The 19153-nt window shown below is 39.2% G+C and overlaps 3 protein-coding genes across 4 annotated transcripts; all 3 read right to left on the bottom strand.

The window, feature by feature from the left end:
• Positions 1–2646: 2646 nt before the first annotated feature.
• Positions 2647–7984, bottom strand: LOC102705356 (LRR receptor kinase SERK2). Of its 2 annotated transcripts, XM_006656740.3 has the most exons (11): positions 7801–7984; positions 7544–7676; positions 7337–7408; positions 6527–6670; positions 6301–6372; positions 6157–6228; positions 6001–6077; positions 5168–5302; positions 4739–5091; positions 4014–4406; positions 2647–3215 (listed from the first exon to the last, which is right to left on the bottom strand). In XM_006656740.3, the coding sequence occupies exons 1-11, from the start codon at positions 7892–7894 to the stop codon at positions 2886–2888; spliced, it is 1875 nt and encodes a 624-aa protein (XP_006656803.1). In that variant the 5' UTR covers positions 7895–7984; the 3' UTR covers positions 2647–2885. The 2 variants fall into 2 exon arrangements, with proteins under 2 accessions (XP_006656803.1, XP_040381046.1); XM_040525112.1 differs by lacking the exon at positions 4014–4406 and having other exon boundaries at positions 3091–3215; positions 4750–5091; positions 7801–7982.
• Positions 7985–10978: 2994 nt separating this feature from the next.
• Positions 10979–13245, bottom strand: LOC102721846. Its single transcript, XM_006655867.3, has 5 exons — positions 12876–13245; positions 12004–12054; positions 11797–11930; positions 11444–11535; positions 10979–11341 (listed from the first exon to the last, which is right to left on the bottom strand). The coding sequence occupies exons 1-5, from the start codon at positions 13110–13112 to the stop codon at positions 11139–11141; spliced, it is 717 nt and encodes a 238-aa protein (XP_006655930.1). The 5' UTR covers positions 13113–13245; the 3' UTR covers positions 10979–11138.
• Positions 13246–14448: 1203 nt separating this feature from the next.
• Positions 14449–17235, bottom strand: LOC102705085 (shikimate kinase 2, chloroplastic). The gene is made up of 9 exons (XM_015838029.2): positions 17022–17235; positions 16355–16401; positions 16193–16247; positions 15922–16082; positions 15678–15760; positions 15454–15583; positions 15117–15195; positions 14899–14963; positions 14449–14773 (listed from the first exon to the last, which is right to left on the bottom strand). The coding sequence occupies exons 1-9, from the start codon at positions 17233–17235 to the stop codon at positions 14669–14671; spliced, it is 939 nt and encodes a 312-aa protein (XP_015693515.2). The 3' UTR covers positions 14449–14668.
• Between the last annotated feature and the right edge of the window lie 1918 nt (positions 17236–19153).

The following is a 19153-nucleotide window of genomic DNA, read 5'->3' as shown; positions in this document are numbered from 1 at the left end:
TCTCTTATCTTGATAATAATTATTTTCTAATTATTAATTTAAATTTAAAATTTTATAATTATATTTTTACATGAAAACCATTTACCTATGGAAATCATTTACTTATATTCTAAATTATACTTGTCAGTAAACTATTTTCTATGTAATATTTAATTTATAATTCAGATTCCAGATACTTCTAAATTGTATTTATATATAATCTTACGGTTGACTGAGGACGTAAAATAATCTTATGGTTGACGGGCCGAGTTTTCAAATGGGCTGTAACTTTGGCCCACCAACCAATCCTAAGTCTATCGAGTTCACGCCGCTACCGATTTCTCGCCGTCAGCGGCAAAATCCTTCCGCCGCCGCCATGATCCACCACCTCGGGAGGCGCATCCTTTGTCTTCTCCTCGAGCCAGCCTCCTCCCCTCGCCTCGGCGGCGCGCCATTCTCCCTCCGCCGCTTCCTCTCTATAGACGCGCTGCCCGTTTCCCCCAAACCCTTCTCTTGCTCAAGGTTCTCAGGACAAAAGGAGATGGATTTCAACTACACAGTCGTGATGGGCGAGAGAAAGTTTGTGGATCATTTCAAGGGCCGCATTCCAGGCCTTGCAGATGCTTATACCTCCGGTTGTTCCGGGGAAGCATCAAATGGAGCTGCTTCATTGCTTGGTGTGTGAACAGAAACAGATGATGCTAGAGCTTTTGTTGGAAAATTCGGCTCGATTGTTGCAGAAGAATGCAAGGTTTGTCGTTTGCCCCCCCCCCTCCTCCCTGTCCGTATTGTAATGTCTATGTTGGCTCTTCTGCTGAAAAGATATGTAGTTTGTTTAGTACGGGACTTTGGATCATTTGCCATCTTTCCGGAAGGCGTATTCTCAAATGACACTCTCTTCGTCAAATTTAACTATTTGTCACTGACATCACAAGTTTTGTTGATTCAGTGCCACTTTTGTCTAGTTTTATAGGCTTATAGCTATATAGGATCTTTTATATTGATAACAATAATTTTTTAATTATTAATTTGAATTTAAAATTTTCTAAATTATATTTTTACATGGAACCGATTTACCTACATTCTAAATTGTACTGGTTCATAAACTCTTTTCTACATAATATTTAATTTATAATTCAAATTCTAGATACTTCTAAATTGTATTTATATACTGAAAATTATTACAAATAAAACAATTGATATTGAGGGGAGAGTCCATCTATAAATACAATTTGTAAACAACTAAAATTTTAGTTAAAAAGAATCAGATTAGAAATACAATTTAAGATTTAAAAATTAAAAAAGTGTCCAGGTGTAAATTAAGAGAAAAGGTCAATATATAAATACAATTTAGAAGTATCTAGAATTTGAATTATGAATTAAATATTATGTAGAAAAGAGTTTATGAACCAGTATAATTTAGAATATAGGTAAATGGGTTCCATGTAAAAATATAATTTAGAAAATTTTAAATTCAAATTAACAATTAAAAAATAATTATTATCAAGATAAAAGATCCTATATAGCTATAATTCTACAAAACTAGACAAAAGTACCACTGAATCAACAAAATCTGTGATGTCAGTGGCAAATAGTTAAAGTTGACGAAAAGAGTGACATTTGAGAATGCGCCTTCCGGGAGGATGGCAAATGATCCAAAGTCCTGTTTAGTACTTGTTGCATTTTGTATCTCTGGAGATTGAGTACATCAGAGGTTTTATGGCAATGAGTTGGGAACAAAAAGACACTAAACCAACACCAGATGATCCAAGTTGTTGGGTGAAATCATTCAATTGGGAATGGTGGCAAGATTTTCTCTTTTTTTTTGGGAATAAAAAATGGTAGCACTTATACTCTCACTGAAAGTATATAAGACTACCACAAGTTAATACATGACAAAATGTTCTATGTATCAGGTGTTGCAAAATGAATAGGAAATGGGCCAGCAGATTTAGAGTATTCTTTGATTCAAAGTTGATATGTCTCTGATATAGTTTATTGCTCAACTTTGATCCATCTTGGGTAATGTTTTTCTGAGAAGGTTAAATAACCGCCTTGATGATCCTGGACTAGTGCAACCACATGTATTGATGTGTTGGCAAATTGGCATCACCATGATGGGGTTTCTGAACAGTTTTTGAAGCCCTATGACTAGTAGTGATTATGTGTTTATGTTCTATAAAACTAAAAAAAAACTGGGGAAAAGGAAAACATACATATATGTTACAAAATCACAAAGACGCAATGTTTTCAAGTCGTCCGATTAGTCACGATTAATCACGATTAGTCGTCCTTATCGGTGATCTGACCTCGATCAAGGACTCCGGCTCGATTAGCTCGACTAGAACCCTGGTCGTCCGACTAGTCGTCGACTGATCGTGATTAGTCGTCCGACTAGGGGGTGGACGACCAGGTCTAGGTTTCTTCTTGAACATGCCTACTTTTGGCCATAGCCCATTAGGGTTAGCAATATATTGCCCATTGCCCAAGACTTAACCCATCACATGCATGTCACCTGTTCTCTTCTTATTTTCTCATAACAGCTGCGCTTGATCATGATATAGTGTGTGTATATATAACTATAGATCATGATAGTGTGTATATATATATATAACTACATGTAGGAATATCCGAATATATATTATATATTATGTATATGTCCTGATATATACTAGAAAACTATATGAACGACCAGGATCGACCAGACTCAACTAATCAATCTGGTCGACGACTAATCGCGACTAATCGGCTGGTCGGTTCCATGGCAACTAGAGTCGACTTGACGACTTGAAAACATTGCAAAGACGTATAATCTGCTTTTTAAAAAAAAATATATATGTGCTCTGTCTAAATTCAGTAAGCTCTACAGAAACAAGAATCACTCTTCATAGTCCTTAAGGTGGCTGTCACCTTGGACCAGACAATGTGTCTGCAGGGAGATTCGCAACGGAGTCATTGCGAACCTCAGAAACGCCTTGTCCTCCTTGCAGGCTTGTCTGCACCGTCGTCTTCATCTGCCATGCTTCCCAGTGCTCCGCTGTACCATCTTGTTCTAGCATTGTCACCACCGTCGACATTCTGGGACGGCTTGGAGCGGACTCCTGGGTGCAGAGCAGCGCAATCTTCACTAGCAGCCTCACCTCCTCTCGCACTCCCTGTTCCCCGCCGTCGTAGATTTCCTGTAAGTTTGGGTCAATCAGCACCTCCAGCCTGTCGTCTTCCAGCAGTTTCTTCACCTGAATGACAGAAAGAATAGGACATTCATGAGTTTTATGCTTGAAGCATGCTGCAAGATTTTTCATTTGTGAATTCACCGATGAGATGTGAAACAAGACTTGGTAACTAGTTGACAGTGCATTTTGGTCCTTTAATCGTAAAGAATCAACAGAATGTATACAGCTGATCGATAGCCTCAAAGTCTCAGTTATCTCAAAATCAAATATAGATAGTAGTTGCTGACTTGCTGATGGGAACTATGTATAGCTATCCTCTACTGAAGCATTTTTCTTCTCATTTCTTACTAGCCGTCCTATATTATTTTTGAACCAAAGAATTTGCACGATTGTTATGGCGATCTACTTATGTCAGGGTCTCAGGGATTAGTAAGGTAGACATATTTGGGCTTATCGAAGTTGGAGTTCCATAATAACTGCTTCAGTCATATCGGATCTGGCAGGATTCAAAGACTAGTTAGGCGGTTCATTCAAGCATTCAAGGCATTAACACGTTAGTCCTAAAAATAAGAATTGAAGCCAAAAATTTATATGCAAGTTATATTTTCAACTTTAAAAGCATTGTAGGTATTTCCTCCGTTTCGTATTGTAGGATTTCATGATCTTCCTCGATTCATCCATAGATGAATGTATATGGTTTAAATGTGTATAGATTCATTATTACCCCTATGAATTTAAGTGGGATTAGAAATTCTTATAGTATGAAATGGAGCGAGTATCCAATAAGACAGAATGGAATGCTTGAGTAAATGTGTGATGTGTCTCCTGCAAAAGAAAGAGATCCAACAAAACATGACTCACCCAATCATGCACTCTGGCATTTTCTTCATTTGCAAGACCAACAAGATCAAACCCCCTTCTCGCACTAATCAGCTCGAAAATCATGATGCCATACCCGAAAACATCAGTCTTATCTGAAATTCTTCCTGCAGTCAGGTACTCCATGGGAATGTGCCCCAGTGTGCCCATCACACCGGTTACAGCATGGGAAACTTTGTAATCCATAACTCTTGCCAGACCAAAGTCACCAACAACTGCTTCAAGCTTTTCATCCAACAAAATGTTAGCAGCTTTGACATCTCGATGGATGATTTTGGGGTCACATCCTTCGTGCAAATAAGAGAGGCCTCTTGCAGACCCTAACGCGATTTTTCTTCGTGTTGGCCAATCAAGTGGTGGTTGTGAATCAGAGCACTTTGTGTAGTTGTTATGAAACTTATTTCAGTGTCACGATGAGATTTCTATCACATATTTGAGAAACTAACACTGATACACTCCATAGGCAAGTGCAGAAAATATTACCTTCGTTTCATAACGTAAGATGTTTGACTTTTTTGTTACAACGTTTGACCATTCGTCTTATTCAAAAATTTAGTACAAATATAGAAAATGACAAGTCATGTTTAAAGTTCTTTTGATAATAAAGTAAGTCACAAGCAAATTAAATGATATTTTCATAATTTTTTGAATAAGACAAATGGTCAAACATAACAACATAAAAAATTAAACATCTTATATTATAAAACGGATAGACTACCTCGTAAGCGTGTCTCAAGGCTTTTATTCTCCATGTAAGGATACACGAGCAGCCGCTCGGTAGGTGTCATACAGTAGCCGTGGAGGCGTAGGAGATTTTGATGCACGGCCATGCTGATGATCTCGACTTCCATAAGGAACTGCCGCTCTCCGGTTCCAATTCGATCTCCATTTAGTCTTTTTATTGCTATCAATGAACCATCAAGCAATCTTCCTTTATAGACCTTTCCAAAGCCTCCTCTCCCTAGCATGTTATTTGGACTGAAGTTATCTGTTGCAACTTGCAGTTCTCTCAGGGGGAACCGTCTGAGCTGACCCAGATGAACTTCTGGAGTTTCTTCATCTGCATAGAGAAAAAGGAGTGCCATTGAATAACAATGGAAACTGGAGAGATTTCCAAAGGTCTCAGGTAAACTGACCTAGTAAGTCAAAGAACTGATCATGTGGTTTACGACGCCACCACCATGCGAGCACTACAATAGGAGCAGCAAACAACATGGCAGCACCTGCACCAGCTCCACCAGCAATTTTTGCAATGTTGGATGCACTACTTCCTGAGTGAAGAAGTGGCAAATATAGAATCAACTAACTGGCAATTCGACAGACCTTTTATTAACGTTATTAACATTCAGAATTGTTTAAGTAACCCTGAAATGATTGATATTTGAATTCCAGATGCCCAGGCTGCAGCTGGCAGCCTCACTTGTAGGCTTGGTATGGCTGGACTCTTTTTTCCACATTACTTACTAAATATAAGTGATATTTGGGGGTGGAAAGGTCACAAAATGCAAAGATAACCACTGCACACGTAGCATTTTACTAATATTATTTGTTTGAGAGCGAAATACACTGTTGTTTCAAAGCTCAAGATTTGAGTAATTCATTTGCTATGGAAAATCATTTCTAGAGAAATTGGGATTTGAATTGGGAAAGCAAATTCGAGAAAAAAAAATAGTAGCGGAAAAAATAGGCAATCTTTTGAAGACTTGGCCACTTGGCAACTGGGATAATTATGAGAATCACAACAATGAAATACTGCAGCCAGTGGCGAACCTACACTATAGCTTCCCGGTGTCCTCGGACTCTAGGTAAATTATTCAATTCTTACTAAATTATATCATATTAATCAGTGTACAAGTACAAAAATTAGATAATTATTACGTATCGGATCCCCGGTAATTTCTGTTCTGGGTTCGCCGCTGACTGCAGCGGTAAGTGCAATTTAGTACATCAGAGCAAGGGATTAACTAACCACTTGATGGCGCCGTTGCTGAGTTATTTGATGGAGAATCAGAAGAATTTTTTAAAGTAAACGGGTTATCGGTGAAACTGCAAAACAGAGTTACAAAGTTTCACACCAGTCACACAACGCACGCTGATCAACATTATCTCTGTAGGCCAAACAAACCTAATTGGGGTGAAGCGTGAAAATGAACCACTCGTCGGTATTACTCCCGACAGGTTGTTGTGTGACAAGTCCCTGCATGAATACTAGCATATAAGCATATCAATTGAAGCGTAATGGCTCGGTGTGTAGTAGCAGAGTACTTACAGCACGTCAAGAGTTTGGACTGTTGTCAAAGACATGGGAATTGGACCTGACAGGCTATTGTTGTTAAGACGGCTGTCCTTGCATGCAATGTCAAACAGCAGAAGTATTAACTTCTAGAGACTTCTATATTAGTTGCTTAATATTTCATACTAGTATGTAATATCTTAGCTTCATTAGTCATAAAAAATAACATCTAATGAATTTTTGCACGGATGAGAATATTTACAGGTTACTAAGCTTTGATAAATTTCCCAATTCATTCGGTATTTCACCAGTGAATTTGTTCAAATAGAGATCCAAAGTTTGCAATCTTGACAAGCGCCCAAGCTCGCTAGGTATTTTCCCGCTGATGTTATTGCCGTAAAGTTCTCTGCTACCAAAACAAACATTAGTCAGAGAATCACCAAATCTGATGATAGAAAATGACTAACATTCTAATACAAAATCCAGCTAACGGTATTGTTTAAGTTTTGCACGATGTGCCATCAGTTTTCATAACTAAGGGATGATCAAAATGCTATCTAATCATATAAGATAGACCAGAAACGAGAGACAGCATGGCAAGGGCCATACGCGTAAGTCATTTACCCAGACCAAAAGCATTTTGCTTATGCTTATAATCATACAAGATAGATCAAAATGCTATCTAATCATATAACAATCATTTACCCAGACCAAAAGCATCCATAGCAGGAAATTCACTCCATCTTTTGGCTTTTGCTTAGTCAATTTAAATTTTTAACATTAAATTTAGAGTTGATTTTGAGATTTCCAATTTTAGTTTTTAGATCGCTATGAACACGTATATAAAAGTTTTATTCGTAAAATATTTTCCGTTTTCGAAACACAGGACATAATTGTTTTGTCGTAGGGTAAGTACAACTAAAGTTACTGGACAGTAGTACCCACAAATTATTTCTTGTGAGCATTAACAGGCAGACACCAGTACTGATGCTGAGTGATGCTGTGATGTGCGAAAATATGCAACTGATACTATCCAGGGAAGGAACCAGCAAATAAACAATGACAAACTCACAGGGATTGCAACGCTTGCAGCTGCCAAATATCGGGTTTCAGCTCGCCGGACAGCGACTGGTTGCCGAGATCCCTGCGCGAAGGTGGCGCACAAGCCATTAATCAAGTAGAAGCACCAGTGACAGCGATGAGCAACAGAGAAGCACAATTGAGTGGAAATGAAGCAGGAGCAGGTAACCAGTAGGAAAGTAGACTAGTAGTTGCTTACAGCCTGATCACCTGGCTCCCCTGACCGCAGGTGACATGGAACCAGGTGCAAGGGGTGGGCATGGTGGCGTCCCAGCTCTGGAACGCCGGGTTGCCGGCGGCGAACCCTCCCACGAAAGCCTGCAAGGCGTCCACTGCGGCGGCCGGCAAGGCCCCCCCGGCCGCAACCGATCGAACACGCGAGGCGCAGCGAGCAAATCAGCTGAGGTGATCGATCAGAAGACGCGTAGAGGCGTGAGGGAGGCGTACGGTACGTACCTTCGGCGTTGGGGAGGACGAAGGCGAGGCGGCACAGCAGCAGGAGGAGGAGGAGGAGGAGGAGACGGCGGCGCCGGCGCTCGGGCTCGGCCATCTGCGTGCGGCACGGGGAGGGGAGGAGGAAAGCCCACGGGCGCGTGCCGTGGCGCGGGGGGCTCACTTCCTCACCTCGCCTTGTGGGGGCGTGGCATCGCGACTCTGACGTGCGGCCCGCGGCGGTGGACCGGGTGGTGGGTCAATGCGACGCGGGCGCAGCGGAGACCGGAGCGGAGAGGAGAGGAGACTCGCGGGGTGCGCAGCATGGTGCGCGCGGGACTCCTGCGCGGAGCACGTGTCGCCGTCGGCGGAGACCGGCCTCCTTGATCGGCAGGGCTTCTGTGGTTGTCCCCGCTGGCGCCGGCGGCGCCTCCTCGCCATCGCTGCCGGAGTGCCGGCGTTGGGCCGGTGCCCAAACAAGGTGTTACCCATGCCGACTTGCGACAAAGTAAGGGGGCTGCACTGAAAAAATATAATAGGCCACTTTTGCAAAAAATATGATTCAGTGTTGATAGATTGGCTGGGTTCCTTTTGCTTTTGGTCAGATGAGGACGAAATGTATATGAAAGATTTTTTTACAGCTATTTAATTTATATAAATAGCTACCTTAAAATCTTAAAGAAAAATCATGTTTATTAGTTTGCGTGGTGTACTTGCAAAAAGCGAAGAAACATCTCATAAAAGGTTTTTTTTTGTTCAACATCTCATAAAAGGTTGAGAAAACAATTACAGCCAATGGTAGCGGTCTTTTTTTAGAAAACGTTTAGTGCTCTTTTGTTGTTTAGTACTGATGTGAACTAGGGTTCCCGATCTTCCGAAAGTTCTAATAAACAGTTGATTTGGCAGAGTCGCGACACACGTCGATCCGGCTTCTTGAGCCTCGCAATCGCAGCACCACATCTCCTCTGGTTACCATCGTGCCGGAACACAGATGGCCTCGCCGAGAAGGCTAATCCCTGTTTACGAATTGAAGAACACAAATAAGAACGAGAAAGAAAACAACTAAATTGCATATGAATGATTAAACTCACGAGTTAGGGTCTTACAAACCGATCTAGCGACGAAACTGTTCTTGACAGAAATAATCTAAGCAAAACACAACCATAATCTAAGCGATGACTATTGATATATAAAGGTTAGAGTCGTGTAAGACCCCCTGGACGCGTCCCTAATGAACTCGGACACGATACATGGTCTAAAAAGCCCAAAGACGGTGACGCAGCACCTGAACAGATTCTAGACGTCAACTTGTTCGGTCGATCCCCGTTGACTCAGCATGAATTTGGACGTGAGACTAGATTCATTGAAAATGTTATCTTCTTAGCTTTTCATCCATATAAAGAACGCTCCAATCCGAGCACGTAGGCGACCTAGGCGTCCATTTTAGTGCAGACTGGTCCTAGACTCCGAACCGTGGTCGAAGTCGAATTCGTTTGTGTCTCCACCTTGACTTGTACGTCCTTGATGACCCTCCACACCTCCAAGCATCTCTCTAAATGTCTCCATGTCCTCCATGATTTATAATCATAATACAATATTGGGTAGCAATCTATTCTCCAAATCATACAAAGAAGAACATAGGAACGAGCTCACCTCTAAACTTAATTGTCGTGCGTGAGTTCTAGTGATTGGACCTTGAATATCCAAGGGAGGTTTATTGTGTACATCATAAGGAGTGATGACCTCATCAAGTACTCCATCCATCCTAAATTGATCATAATATAAAAAAAAGTAGAAATCCTAAATTGATCATCATATAAGAGAAGAGAGTCTATTATGTATTAACTGTAGTACGAAAAACACTCCAGTTGATATGCACATTAAATACTTACATGCATCTACCCAATTAGCTTCGATGTGATTTGCAAATTTTGATTTTGCATGTATACATGTAGCTTGGGATTTGTGACTCTAGCTTTTTCAATACTAATTAAAGTAGATTTTTTGTCTTTGTATTTAGACCTTATATGATGGTTAATTTAGGATGGAGGGAGTAGTATATAAACAAAACCGCTTGTACGCCGTAAATCAAGGTTAGTACCAAATCGCGAACTCAGGCCCTCTTCAGTAGAGGGGCACAAGTTAACTTATACCCTGGCACGGAAAACGTAGTAATATATTAGTACATGATTAATTAATTATTAATTATTAAAAAATATAAAATAGACTAATATGATTTTTGAAAAATAACTTTCCTATAGAAATTTTTTGTAAAAAAATACATCGTTTAGCAGTTCGGGAAACGTACGCGCGAAAAACGAGGAAGGGTTAGTTAACTTATGGGATCGCTCGAACGTGGCCTCAAGCATCGTTACGGGAGGGTGGGGGAGGGGCAATCGCTATTTAAGCAACACATGAATTTTTTTTTATTTTTTAACTATTTTTAATAAATAATTTTATTACTAAACATCCGGAGAAAATATTTTCACTATATGAACCTTTTGACCACGCCACCAACATTAGCATAACGAAACAACTTGTCACGTCATTGTTGGTGGCATGGCAGCATTGTCTTGTCACGTCATGCTACGTCGACCAGGCTGCGTGGCAGTGTTGTCTTACCACGCCACCAACACTTTCAGTTTTAAAAAAATTTTGCCCGATAGTTTAGTAATAAAATTACTTGCTAAAGAGGTTTATTTAATAAAAAATTTTCCCCACTGGGCAACCTTGGGCGATCATGAAGGTTCATGGCCTAGATCAGTGGCCCAGATTGCACTTTGTGAGTGCATTGGTTTACCATCTGTGCAAACGTTCGCATTTCTCTAGTGTTTTCTTCGGTTTTTTTATTTAACATTACTGATTTTTGGACCCCTACTAAATTTTAAAACATCATTTCTATCTAGCTTTTCTCTTTTTTATTTGACGCTATTAATTTTTTTAATCTAATCATTTTTCATATTTTGTATAAATATTTTTTTACAAAATATAAAATTCTAAGTTATGCTTAAAGTTTCTACAGTTTTTAATCAAATTAAAAATAACTAATAATCATATAACTTTTTTGATAAGATAAATGATTAAATATAGACCCAACAGTCAACTGATTATTTTTTGAGTAAGATCAAAATATAAAATATAAAAGTCAATGACTTTAAATAAAAAGATGCGGAGGGACTAAAAAATTAATGATGTCAAATAAAAAAACTAGAGGGAGTACATTTTTTTTTCAAGTTTTGAATTTTACAAACAAAATTCTCAATGTTTGGAATTTTTCACATCACATTGTCTTTGTTGTTATCTTCAAGCAAAATATAACTGACTACAAGAAAAATAATTCATGATCGCGGAGTTCGTGACCTCTATATACTCGATTGTGTCTCTCTATGATTCTTAGGACGCCTAGAAACAAAATTTGATGCCCAGAAGAAAAGGCTGGCGATGCTGACGGCTACTCCAAATCCTGAGTGCAATTCTGCAATTAGCTCGCGGAGTTCTCTCACGGTACTAGCAAGCAACGGCTCTCCTGCTGCTTTCTTGCGATGAGCAGCCACCCTCTGACTTCCTATTCAAGTGATAGAAATGATCAGGCAAAATGATAGACAAAAGGAACTAATCGTGTTTGAATTGGAAGTTAATCCAACAGAGGAGAGATCGATTCAATCACCTTGTTGGGCAGAGGTTGTCAGTTGGTGCAGTTGAGAATCAGCCGTATGAACAATGCTCATGGAACTTTGGACACCCTTCCTCAATCCTTGACTGACACATAGAATGCTAGCATTAGTAGTTGTCCTCCCTATACCTATGTGATCAACGTATGATCGTGTAGGTGTGACCGTGAAGGTGTAACCGTGTAAGGTAAGTCGCTATGATTTTTTAAAGAGTGAATCATCCAAACCTACTAGTATACTAGTATCAAGATGCACAGATGCATATCATGGATGCAACCATCAGGTTATCCAAGAACACTTAAATGAAAGGAAAGTAGTAAGTGATAGCTGAGAAGTATCAACTGCTCACCTTAGATTACTGAGATCCACACTCAAGTCACAAATCTCCCTTCCAACTAGTCTCACTGAAGCCATTGTTTCAGGAAGCTTCTCTCTTGTTGAATTGAAGGACTTCTCAAGAGACTCTGCCGCCCTCTTACATTCCTAAAAAACAGTTGACATACCTATAAAACTAGTTATTAGTCACATAAGGGGCGTTCAAATTAGATGGGCTTACCAAGATGGAGCGAATTGCTGAAAAGAATACAAAGCATGCAGAGATGGCAACCTGTATAAGACAGCAAATGTGGTCAGCAGGAGAAGTAAACTTCCAAAGTTTCCAAATATCGAATTAAGAGTATACATTGCGTGCTCAGAGGAAAACGGAATCAAAATTATTCGCTATACATTCCCTCTCTTAATGAAAATCGGGGACCTGCTTGGGCCACCCCAACAAAAAAAAATCGCTATAGTAAACATGACAATAACATATATAAGAATTTTCTTCAATCAAGCAAATGGTATTCAATACTGTTAGGTTAATACAAAACCGAATTTAAAATTGGCATCACGATGAAAGCATAATGCTTCTACGATTTTATTTTAAACGCAACTACATAATTAATTAACATTTAACTACTTAAAATTATCAACGTATCCACCAAAACTACAAAAGGGTTTCAGTTTTGGTTTGATTTTTTTCCCCAGAACGTATAATGATAACTTTAGTTTTGTTGAATGTTGACATTTGAATTATGTATTCGGCAGTCTCTGAACGACAAATCCAAATAGGCAGCAACAAAATCCAGTCCTTGTGTATTCGCCACTCTCTAAATTTCATACTAAAAAACTTCAAAGTTTTTCAGCTCTACTTGTACCCGCCCTTTGCTCTTCACAAGTTAACAGAGAAGAGTATCCGCAGATGCAAAAAAATCGGCTAGAAATCCGCTTCCCAACGGGCATGTTACGTGCAGCATTCTTACGCCTTCACAACAATATCGTCATGCTGCAACCAGAGTGAGACGCTGGATCGAGAATTCGAGACCATGAGATGAGAGAGAGAGAGAGAGTGAGGGATGCGAGGTCGGGAGCACGGGGGGAGGACCGTACCGCAGAAGCAGCGACGGCAAAGGCTATGGGGCTGCCGTCCGGCCCCCGCCGCGCCGCCGGGTGCCGTGGGGACGAGGGGACGGCAACGGAGGAGCGGAGCGAGGCGAGAGGCTCTGTCGAGGCCCTGTGGCGACCGAGGCCCACACGGATACGGCCGCGCCGAGTGCGGAGGAGGCAGGCGGTGGCCGCCGGCGGCGGCACGGGAGCTTGGGCGTGGCGAGGAAGAGAAGACGGCATTTGGGGGAGGCGTGGTGGATTCGGAGGAGATGGCCGCCTTGTCGGTTAACGTTTACCTGGGCCCACATGCGTGAGCTGTCACCTAAGTTTTAAATTCTTTTTCTTATAAACCATTTATCCAATTTACAATCCAACCGCACCATTGTATTCATTACAATTAAATTCTCATAACGTGGGTATGTTTTGTATTTTTTCGATGTATTTTTTTTTATGTTTCTTGGTGTTGGATTAAAATGTTCCACGGGATATTATAATGTTATTTCATGGCCATAAGATGAAGATAATGCTAATATTTTGTTATCCAAAAACTTGTATTGGATTCATCTAAAAAATATTACGCATAAAAATTACACACGCCTTCAACAGAAATCTAAAAATGAATAACTTGTATTAGGAACATATACTTTTGTCCTAAATTTAGGTTACAATTAAGATAATTTAAGATAATTTTAGAAATAAGTAAATATTAGGAATGCATTTGACAGTCTGTGGAAGATTTATCTTCTAGTCTAATTTCTAAAATTTGTTTGTAAAGATCAATTTTAGACATCTCTTCGATATGCTATAAGAGAGGACTAAGTAAATCTAGAATGATTTTTTAATAGTTTATTTTATGTTTTAGTCAGTATATTTATAATGTTCCTTTGTATAAAATCAAAATGTGGCCGTGGCTATGTTGATTATGTTTTTTTTATCTGTGTTTGATTGATAAGACATGTTCATATTAGATGAAACTTAGGCCCTGTTTCTTTTGGCTTAAGATTATTATAATCTAGATTATTAAGTCATATTACTATAAGCTAGATTGTTATAATCTGTAGTAGAATAAGCTATGAGTTATTTCTTTTCTAGATTATTAGAGTCTGGATTATTGAGTTGCAAGTCTAACGAGGGAGTGGAGTGGCATGATGGGTAATTTTTCACCTAATAATCTGGAAAAAGCTCACCTAAATGAGCTTATCAGATTATAATAAGCTGGGCTCTAGATTATAATAAGCTACTTCAATAAGTTGTCTGTTTCTTTCAGCTTACTCCTAATAATCTGGATTATAATAATCCCGAGCTGAATGAAACATGCCCTTAGATGTTTCAATACTATAGAGCGAAGATGTTTTAAAGCATAATTAAACTGTGTTTCATCAATTTTATAGTTGAAATACTTTTTTAAGTGAACAGTGTAACATTTCTTTCGTATGTGATGAAACACAACCCGATATTTCGAAAAAGAATCAGACACCTGATTTTGAGGTGAACAGTTGGATTTGGACGTATGAAAATCACGTGGGTAGGAAACGACATGTTTATAATTAATCAAATTCAGCAAGAAACCAGGCAGTGCATGCAACTGGGAAGACCACCTTGAACTCACTCTTATTTCAAGAAAGGAAAATTGTGTAACATCTCACATCAGGTCCATGGGTTATTCTATTTTTACAAGGGAACATGCTTTACCTTCTCTCCCTTTTCGATAAAGAATAAATCAATAGTGCTAACCAGTATTCGCTACAGATACATGTTACAACAAAAGAATAAAAAAAAAGAAAGAGGGCAAAATTCTACAAGGCCTTTTTCCTTCGATTTTGGGAATCAACTATTAAGTCGTCAACTGTGCTGTTGGGTTTGGAATGCTCAGTGACAAAATTCTCAATCTTGAGTAAGGCCTGAATGCAGCAGGATGTCATATTAGGAAAATATTCAACCGGGGAGAGTATCAAACGTCCTTAATAAAACAAATAAGTATGAAACCACAAGTTACATGAATAACTGGCCTGAAAAAGTACAATACCTCAATAGCGATATCAGTCGGTGTTAGCTTGGAGACATCATCATGGCCTTGTTTAGCTGCAATTTCTGCAGAGAGAAATGCAGACTATTATTCTCTGTTGGTTAGATGAAAAGTTTTGCACAAGCAAAATTGGAGACCCGTCTATTATCAGGAAATTAGGAGCATATTTTCAAGATGAAAGCCTGGTCAGAAGGCTTATTCATCCTAAGGAAATATACCTTCGAGAGAAACTCGGGCGTCAGCATTAGCATAAGCCTCACCTCTTTGCTCTGCAAGCATGCTGAGTTTTGAGAAGGCCTGTGGAACAAATAATTCCGTGAATCATGCATTTTATTTAGCACAAATATGCAGAAAGATAAAAATGCAAATGGTAGATGAAATACATGCAAGTTCAAAGCTACAGGATCTCTAATCTCTACTGCAGTTCTTAGTGAGAAACAAATTTTGTGTTTTCCATGAAGACTATTACTACTATATTCTAGTTGTAAAATGTGTAGAAAAGCATCTGTATTATGGATGTATAAATGATTAGTTCCAAGGATAGGGAAGAATCACCGCTGTATATGGATCACTAGATGGTTGATCCAAAAGAGGACGCGAAGCAGTTCCGACTTGAGCAATACGCCTTGCAAGTGCATCCAAAGGCACATCCAGCCAGACAGATAAACCCTTCTTCATATATTTCCTGAAAACAAACACGAGAGTTTAGAATTATTATCCATAAACTGAAAGGCCAAATTTACAAGAGGATGGGGGTGCCATCAGAGTAATCCCAATACCAGTTAACTGGCCTAATAACAGCACCACCTCCAGTTGCAACAACTAATCGCCGCATTGAGGACAAGTCCCTCAAAACACTACTCTGTTAGACAAATAAGAGAACCATGGAATTGTCAGTCTATCATGTCCAAAAAAACTGTTATCCAAAAATCTGTCAATACAAAGCACTACCAAAATAGGTATCAGAAAAATAACATTGACACATCATCTACAGGGGAAGAGAATTCAAAAAAGAAACATCACCTCATTATCTCTGAAAAATGCTTCGCTGTGCACCTTGAATATTTGGGCAACAGAAGGCATTCCAACTGCTTGTTCAACCAACTTATCACTGTCAAAGAATGAATAACCCAAAACTTCAGCTAAGATCTTCGCAACTGTACTCTTTCCTGAGCCCATCATTCCTACAGCACGGGTTAATCATATTAATTTCATTTCCGAATAGATCAATCTATATTGGTCTCTTGTCTTTAGTAACAGATTAATAATTAAAAGACATGGGTTCAGAATTTACCAACTAAATAAATACACCGTTCATTCAAGTAGAACAGAACTTCTTCTGATTTCCTCTGCAATCACAAAAACAATATATTACACCAATGCCCAGCAGTGAGAGGATAAACACTATCCATATTTGATCTAGTTAAGAGTAGGAATTTTGTGAATCGCTGTTTACCTTTAACAGGAGGGCTTCATCAACTGAGTTATGCAAGCTATCATGGCCTGTTTGAGAAGATATCACAAGAAAAAAGTTTATTTGAGACTAATTGCATGCAAAATGAACACATATATGCATCTCGCTAGGCAACTACCTAAGATAGATTATTACAGTCAAAAATCACTAATACTGATAAGGTGACAATTCAACTTTGCTTTGATCATAAGAGTTTTAGTTTGTAATGTTTCTAAAGAATTGACAACAACGTTTTATTTCATAATAAACAAAATTTGCAGTTTTTTCTATAAATATGAGGTTGTCACTGATTAAAAAAAAGTGCAGTAATAGTACACACGTCAACAGACTGAACTTCCTTTTTCATGCAACTCCTACCAATTCAGCCATCTTCCAGCCCACCTAACAAATACTACCTTTCTTGAAATTGCCCTCATCCAGTTTTCCTATTTGATCAAGTAAGCCATCACCTACCCTCAACAACCCTATTTTAATCATACAAGTTGCCAACATTTTACTCCAATTCAACGCGAAGGTGACCCGTGATCGTGTTCCCAACCCAAAAAATCAACACCAAATTTCATTAACCCTAAAGATACCATCACAACTCCCTGAATCGGACGCGCTGGAAAAAAAAAACAGATGAAAAGGGGGGAAACAAATGGATCACCTCTGGACGCCTTGAGCGGGGCAACGACGAGCCTGGCCGCGCGAGCCGCCGCTCCGGCCGGGCCTCCGACCCGCAGCGCCCCCGCGCCCGGGCGCTTCCCGACGCAGACCACGGAGCCCCGGCGGCCCACGCCAGGCCCGGCCCCGGCCCCGACCCCGACCCCGGCCGCCGCCCGCGGGCGCGGCTGTATCACCAGCCCCGAGGCGGCCTCCATTGCCTACAGTAGGTAGGTCTACAGGTATGCTACGTTGGTCGCGGCTGCGAGACGAGCGGGCGGGAGGGAGGGAGGAAGCAGCAGAAGAGGCCGCCGGCGAAGGAAGAAGCGGGGTGGCGCGGGCGGGAGCTAATAAATAGCCCGACGGCGAGAGCCGGAGTCGTGGTCAGGGATGCTGACGTGTCGTCAAGGGGTAGTTGGCTTACGAAATTGCGGTTTTGCCCTTCAGGAGAGAGTAAGTAGGTGTGGTTTTTGGGCTAGTTTATCCATCGTTTTTTTTTGAAACATTATCCATCGGATTTTAAATGTGCTTTATAAATGAAACGAGGGTATTTTTTTAAGAAAAATTCATACGGACGAGTAAATTTTTAATTTTGTACTCCCTCTTTTTTACAATATAAGACTTTTAGAATTGACTAAATCCATAGATATATTGATGGATCTAGACACATATAATATTAGCAATGGATAAATCTGGACATGTCTATAAAGTCTCATGATATAAAATAGAGCAGTTAGTTAATTCCACAATTTATACTATTAAATACCATATTCGTTTTAAAATATAAACATTTTTAGATTGTTTACTATCTACTAATCAAATGTCAAAATATTCTCTTTCAGTCACTTTGATGGTCAATTTTAAATGTCAAAATGATTAGATTTTATTTATCAGTAAGTATATTATTAATTCTAAAATTATTAAAACAATTGAAATGATGTGAATCAGTAATTAAAAATACTTATACTATGGTATAAAATTTAAATCATATGTATATATATATTAAGAAAAAAGAACATCTATAAAAAGCAGATAATATTTTATTCGATAAAAAACCACCCAACAGTCCAACACAGCGGCCTGACCTGCTATTCCACATTTCCTGGCTTGGTCGTCGGCGATCTGTCGTCTAACCCCCAAACACGGCATCCACGTTTATGTTGTGTTAACACACCAATGCGGTTGTAAAAAAAAATATATAGGATTGCTGTGTGGTTTTACGAGTCTTAAGAAAAGGTAAGAGGTTCGTGTGACCCTTTGTTATCATAAAAAACAAAGTGCATTGTGTTGCAACTTTTGAATGAGCCAATAAGACAGAGATGAGCGTTGTTTGATTTATTCGTTGATCGGTACTAAGTAATAGTCTAACTAAATAAAGCACTGAGTTTTATTTTTATAGTTTAAAAATGAAATTTAATTTATTTTTAATCGAATAAATGTGGATACAAAATACCTGTTGATTGGTATGTGCACACCATCACTATTAGAAGATGACTTTTATGGTTTTAGTGGCTTCTTGTTCCATAAATCAATTTCTCAACAAACAAAAATGGTATCTAGGGGCCTCATTTTGCAACACTAAGGCCGTGTTTGGCAAGGGAGGGGTAAGTTAACTTGCGAAAAACAGAGTAATATATTAGTATATAATTAATTAATTATTAATTATTAAAAATATATAAAATAGATTAATATATTTTTAAAAAAAACATCTTTCCTATAGAAAATTTTTCTAGAAAATACATTGTGTAGCAGCTCGGGAAACATGAACACAAAAAATGATGGAGCTAAGTTAACTTAGCCATGCGTGCGTACGCTTCAATGTGTTATTTTTCCTAGGCCTATAATAATTAAAGAGCAAATTACATATTAGACCATTTTTTTACGAATGTTGGACATCGAAGCATAGGCAAACCATACTTGTCACTTCCGACGAGGGGTGCAGATAGGAGACAGTATATGTGGGCCTCTGGCGTCCCATGATTTTGATACACGAAGACTCTCCTTATATTATTTTCTGTAGTTTTATTATCTTTTAATTAAAATCGTATTAGCCTTTATGATTACCCAACAAAAAGTTTGTGGGTACGTCATTGCTTTGGATTAGGGAATTTTACAAATTATTTTACTTTGCACCAT

Source organism: Oryza brachyantha, chromosome 6, assembly GCF_000231095.2.
Source record: "Oryza brachyantha chromosome 6, ObraRS2, whole genome shotgun sequence".
In the NCBI taxonomy this organism is placed as follows: domain Eukaryota; kingdom Viridiplantae; phylum Streptophyta; class Magnoliopsida; order Poales; family Poaceae; genus Oryza; species Oryza brachyantha.
Note: the sequence above shows the minus strand (reverse complement) of the source record. Positions and strands in the feature narration are given on the sequence as shown.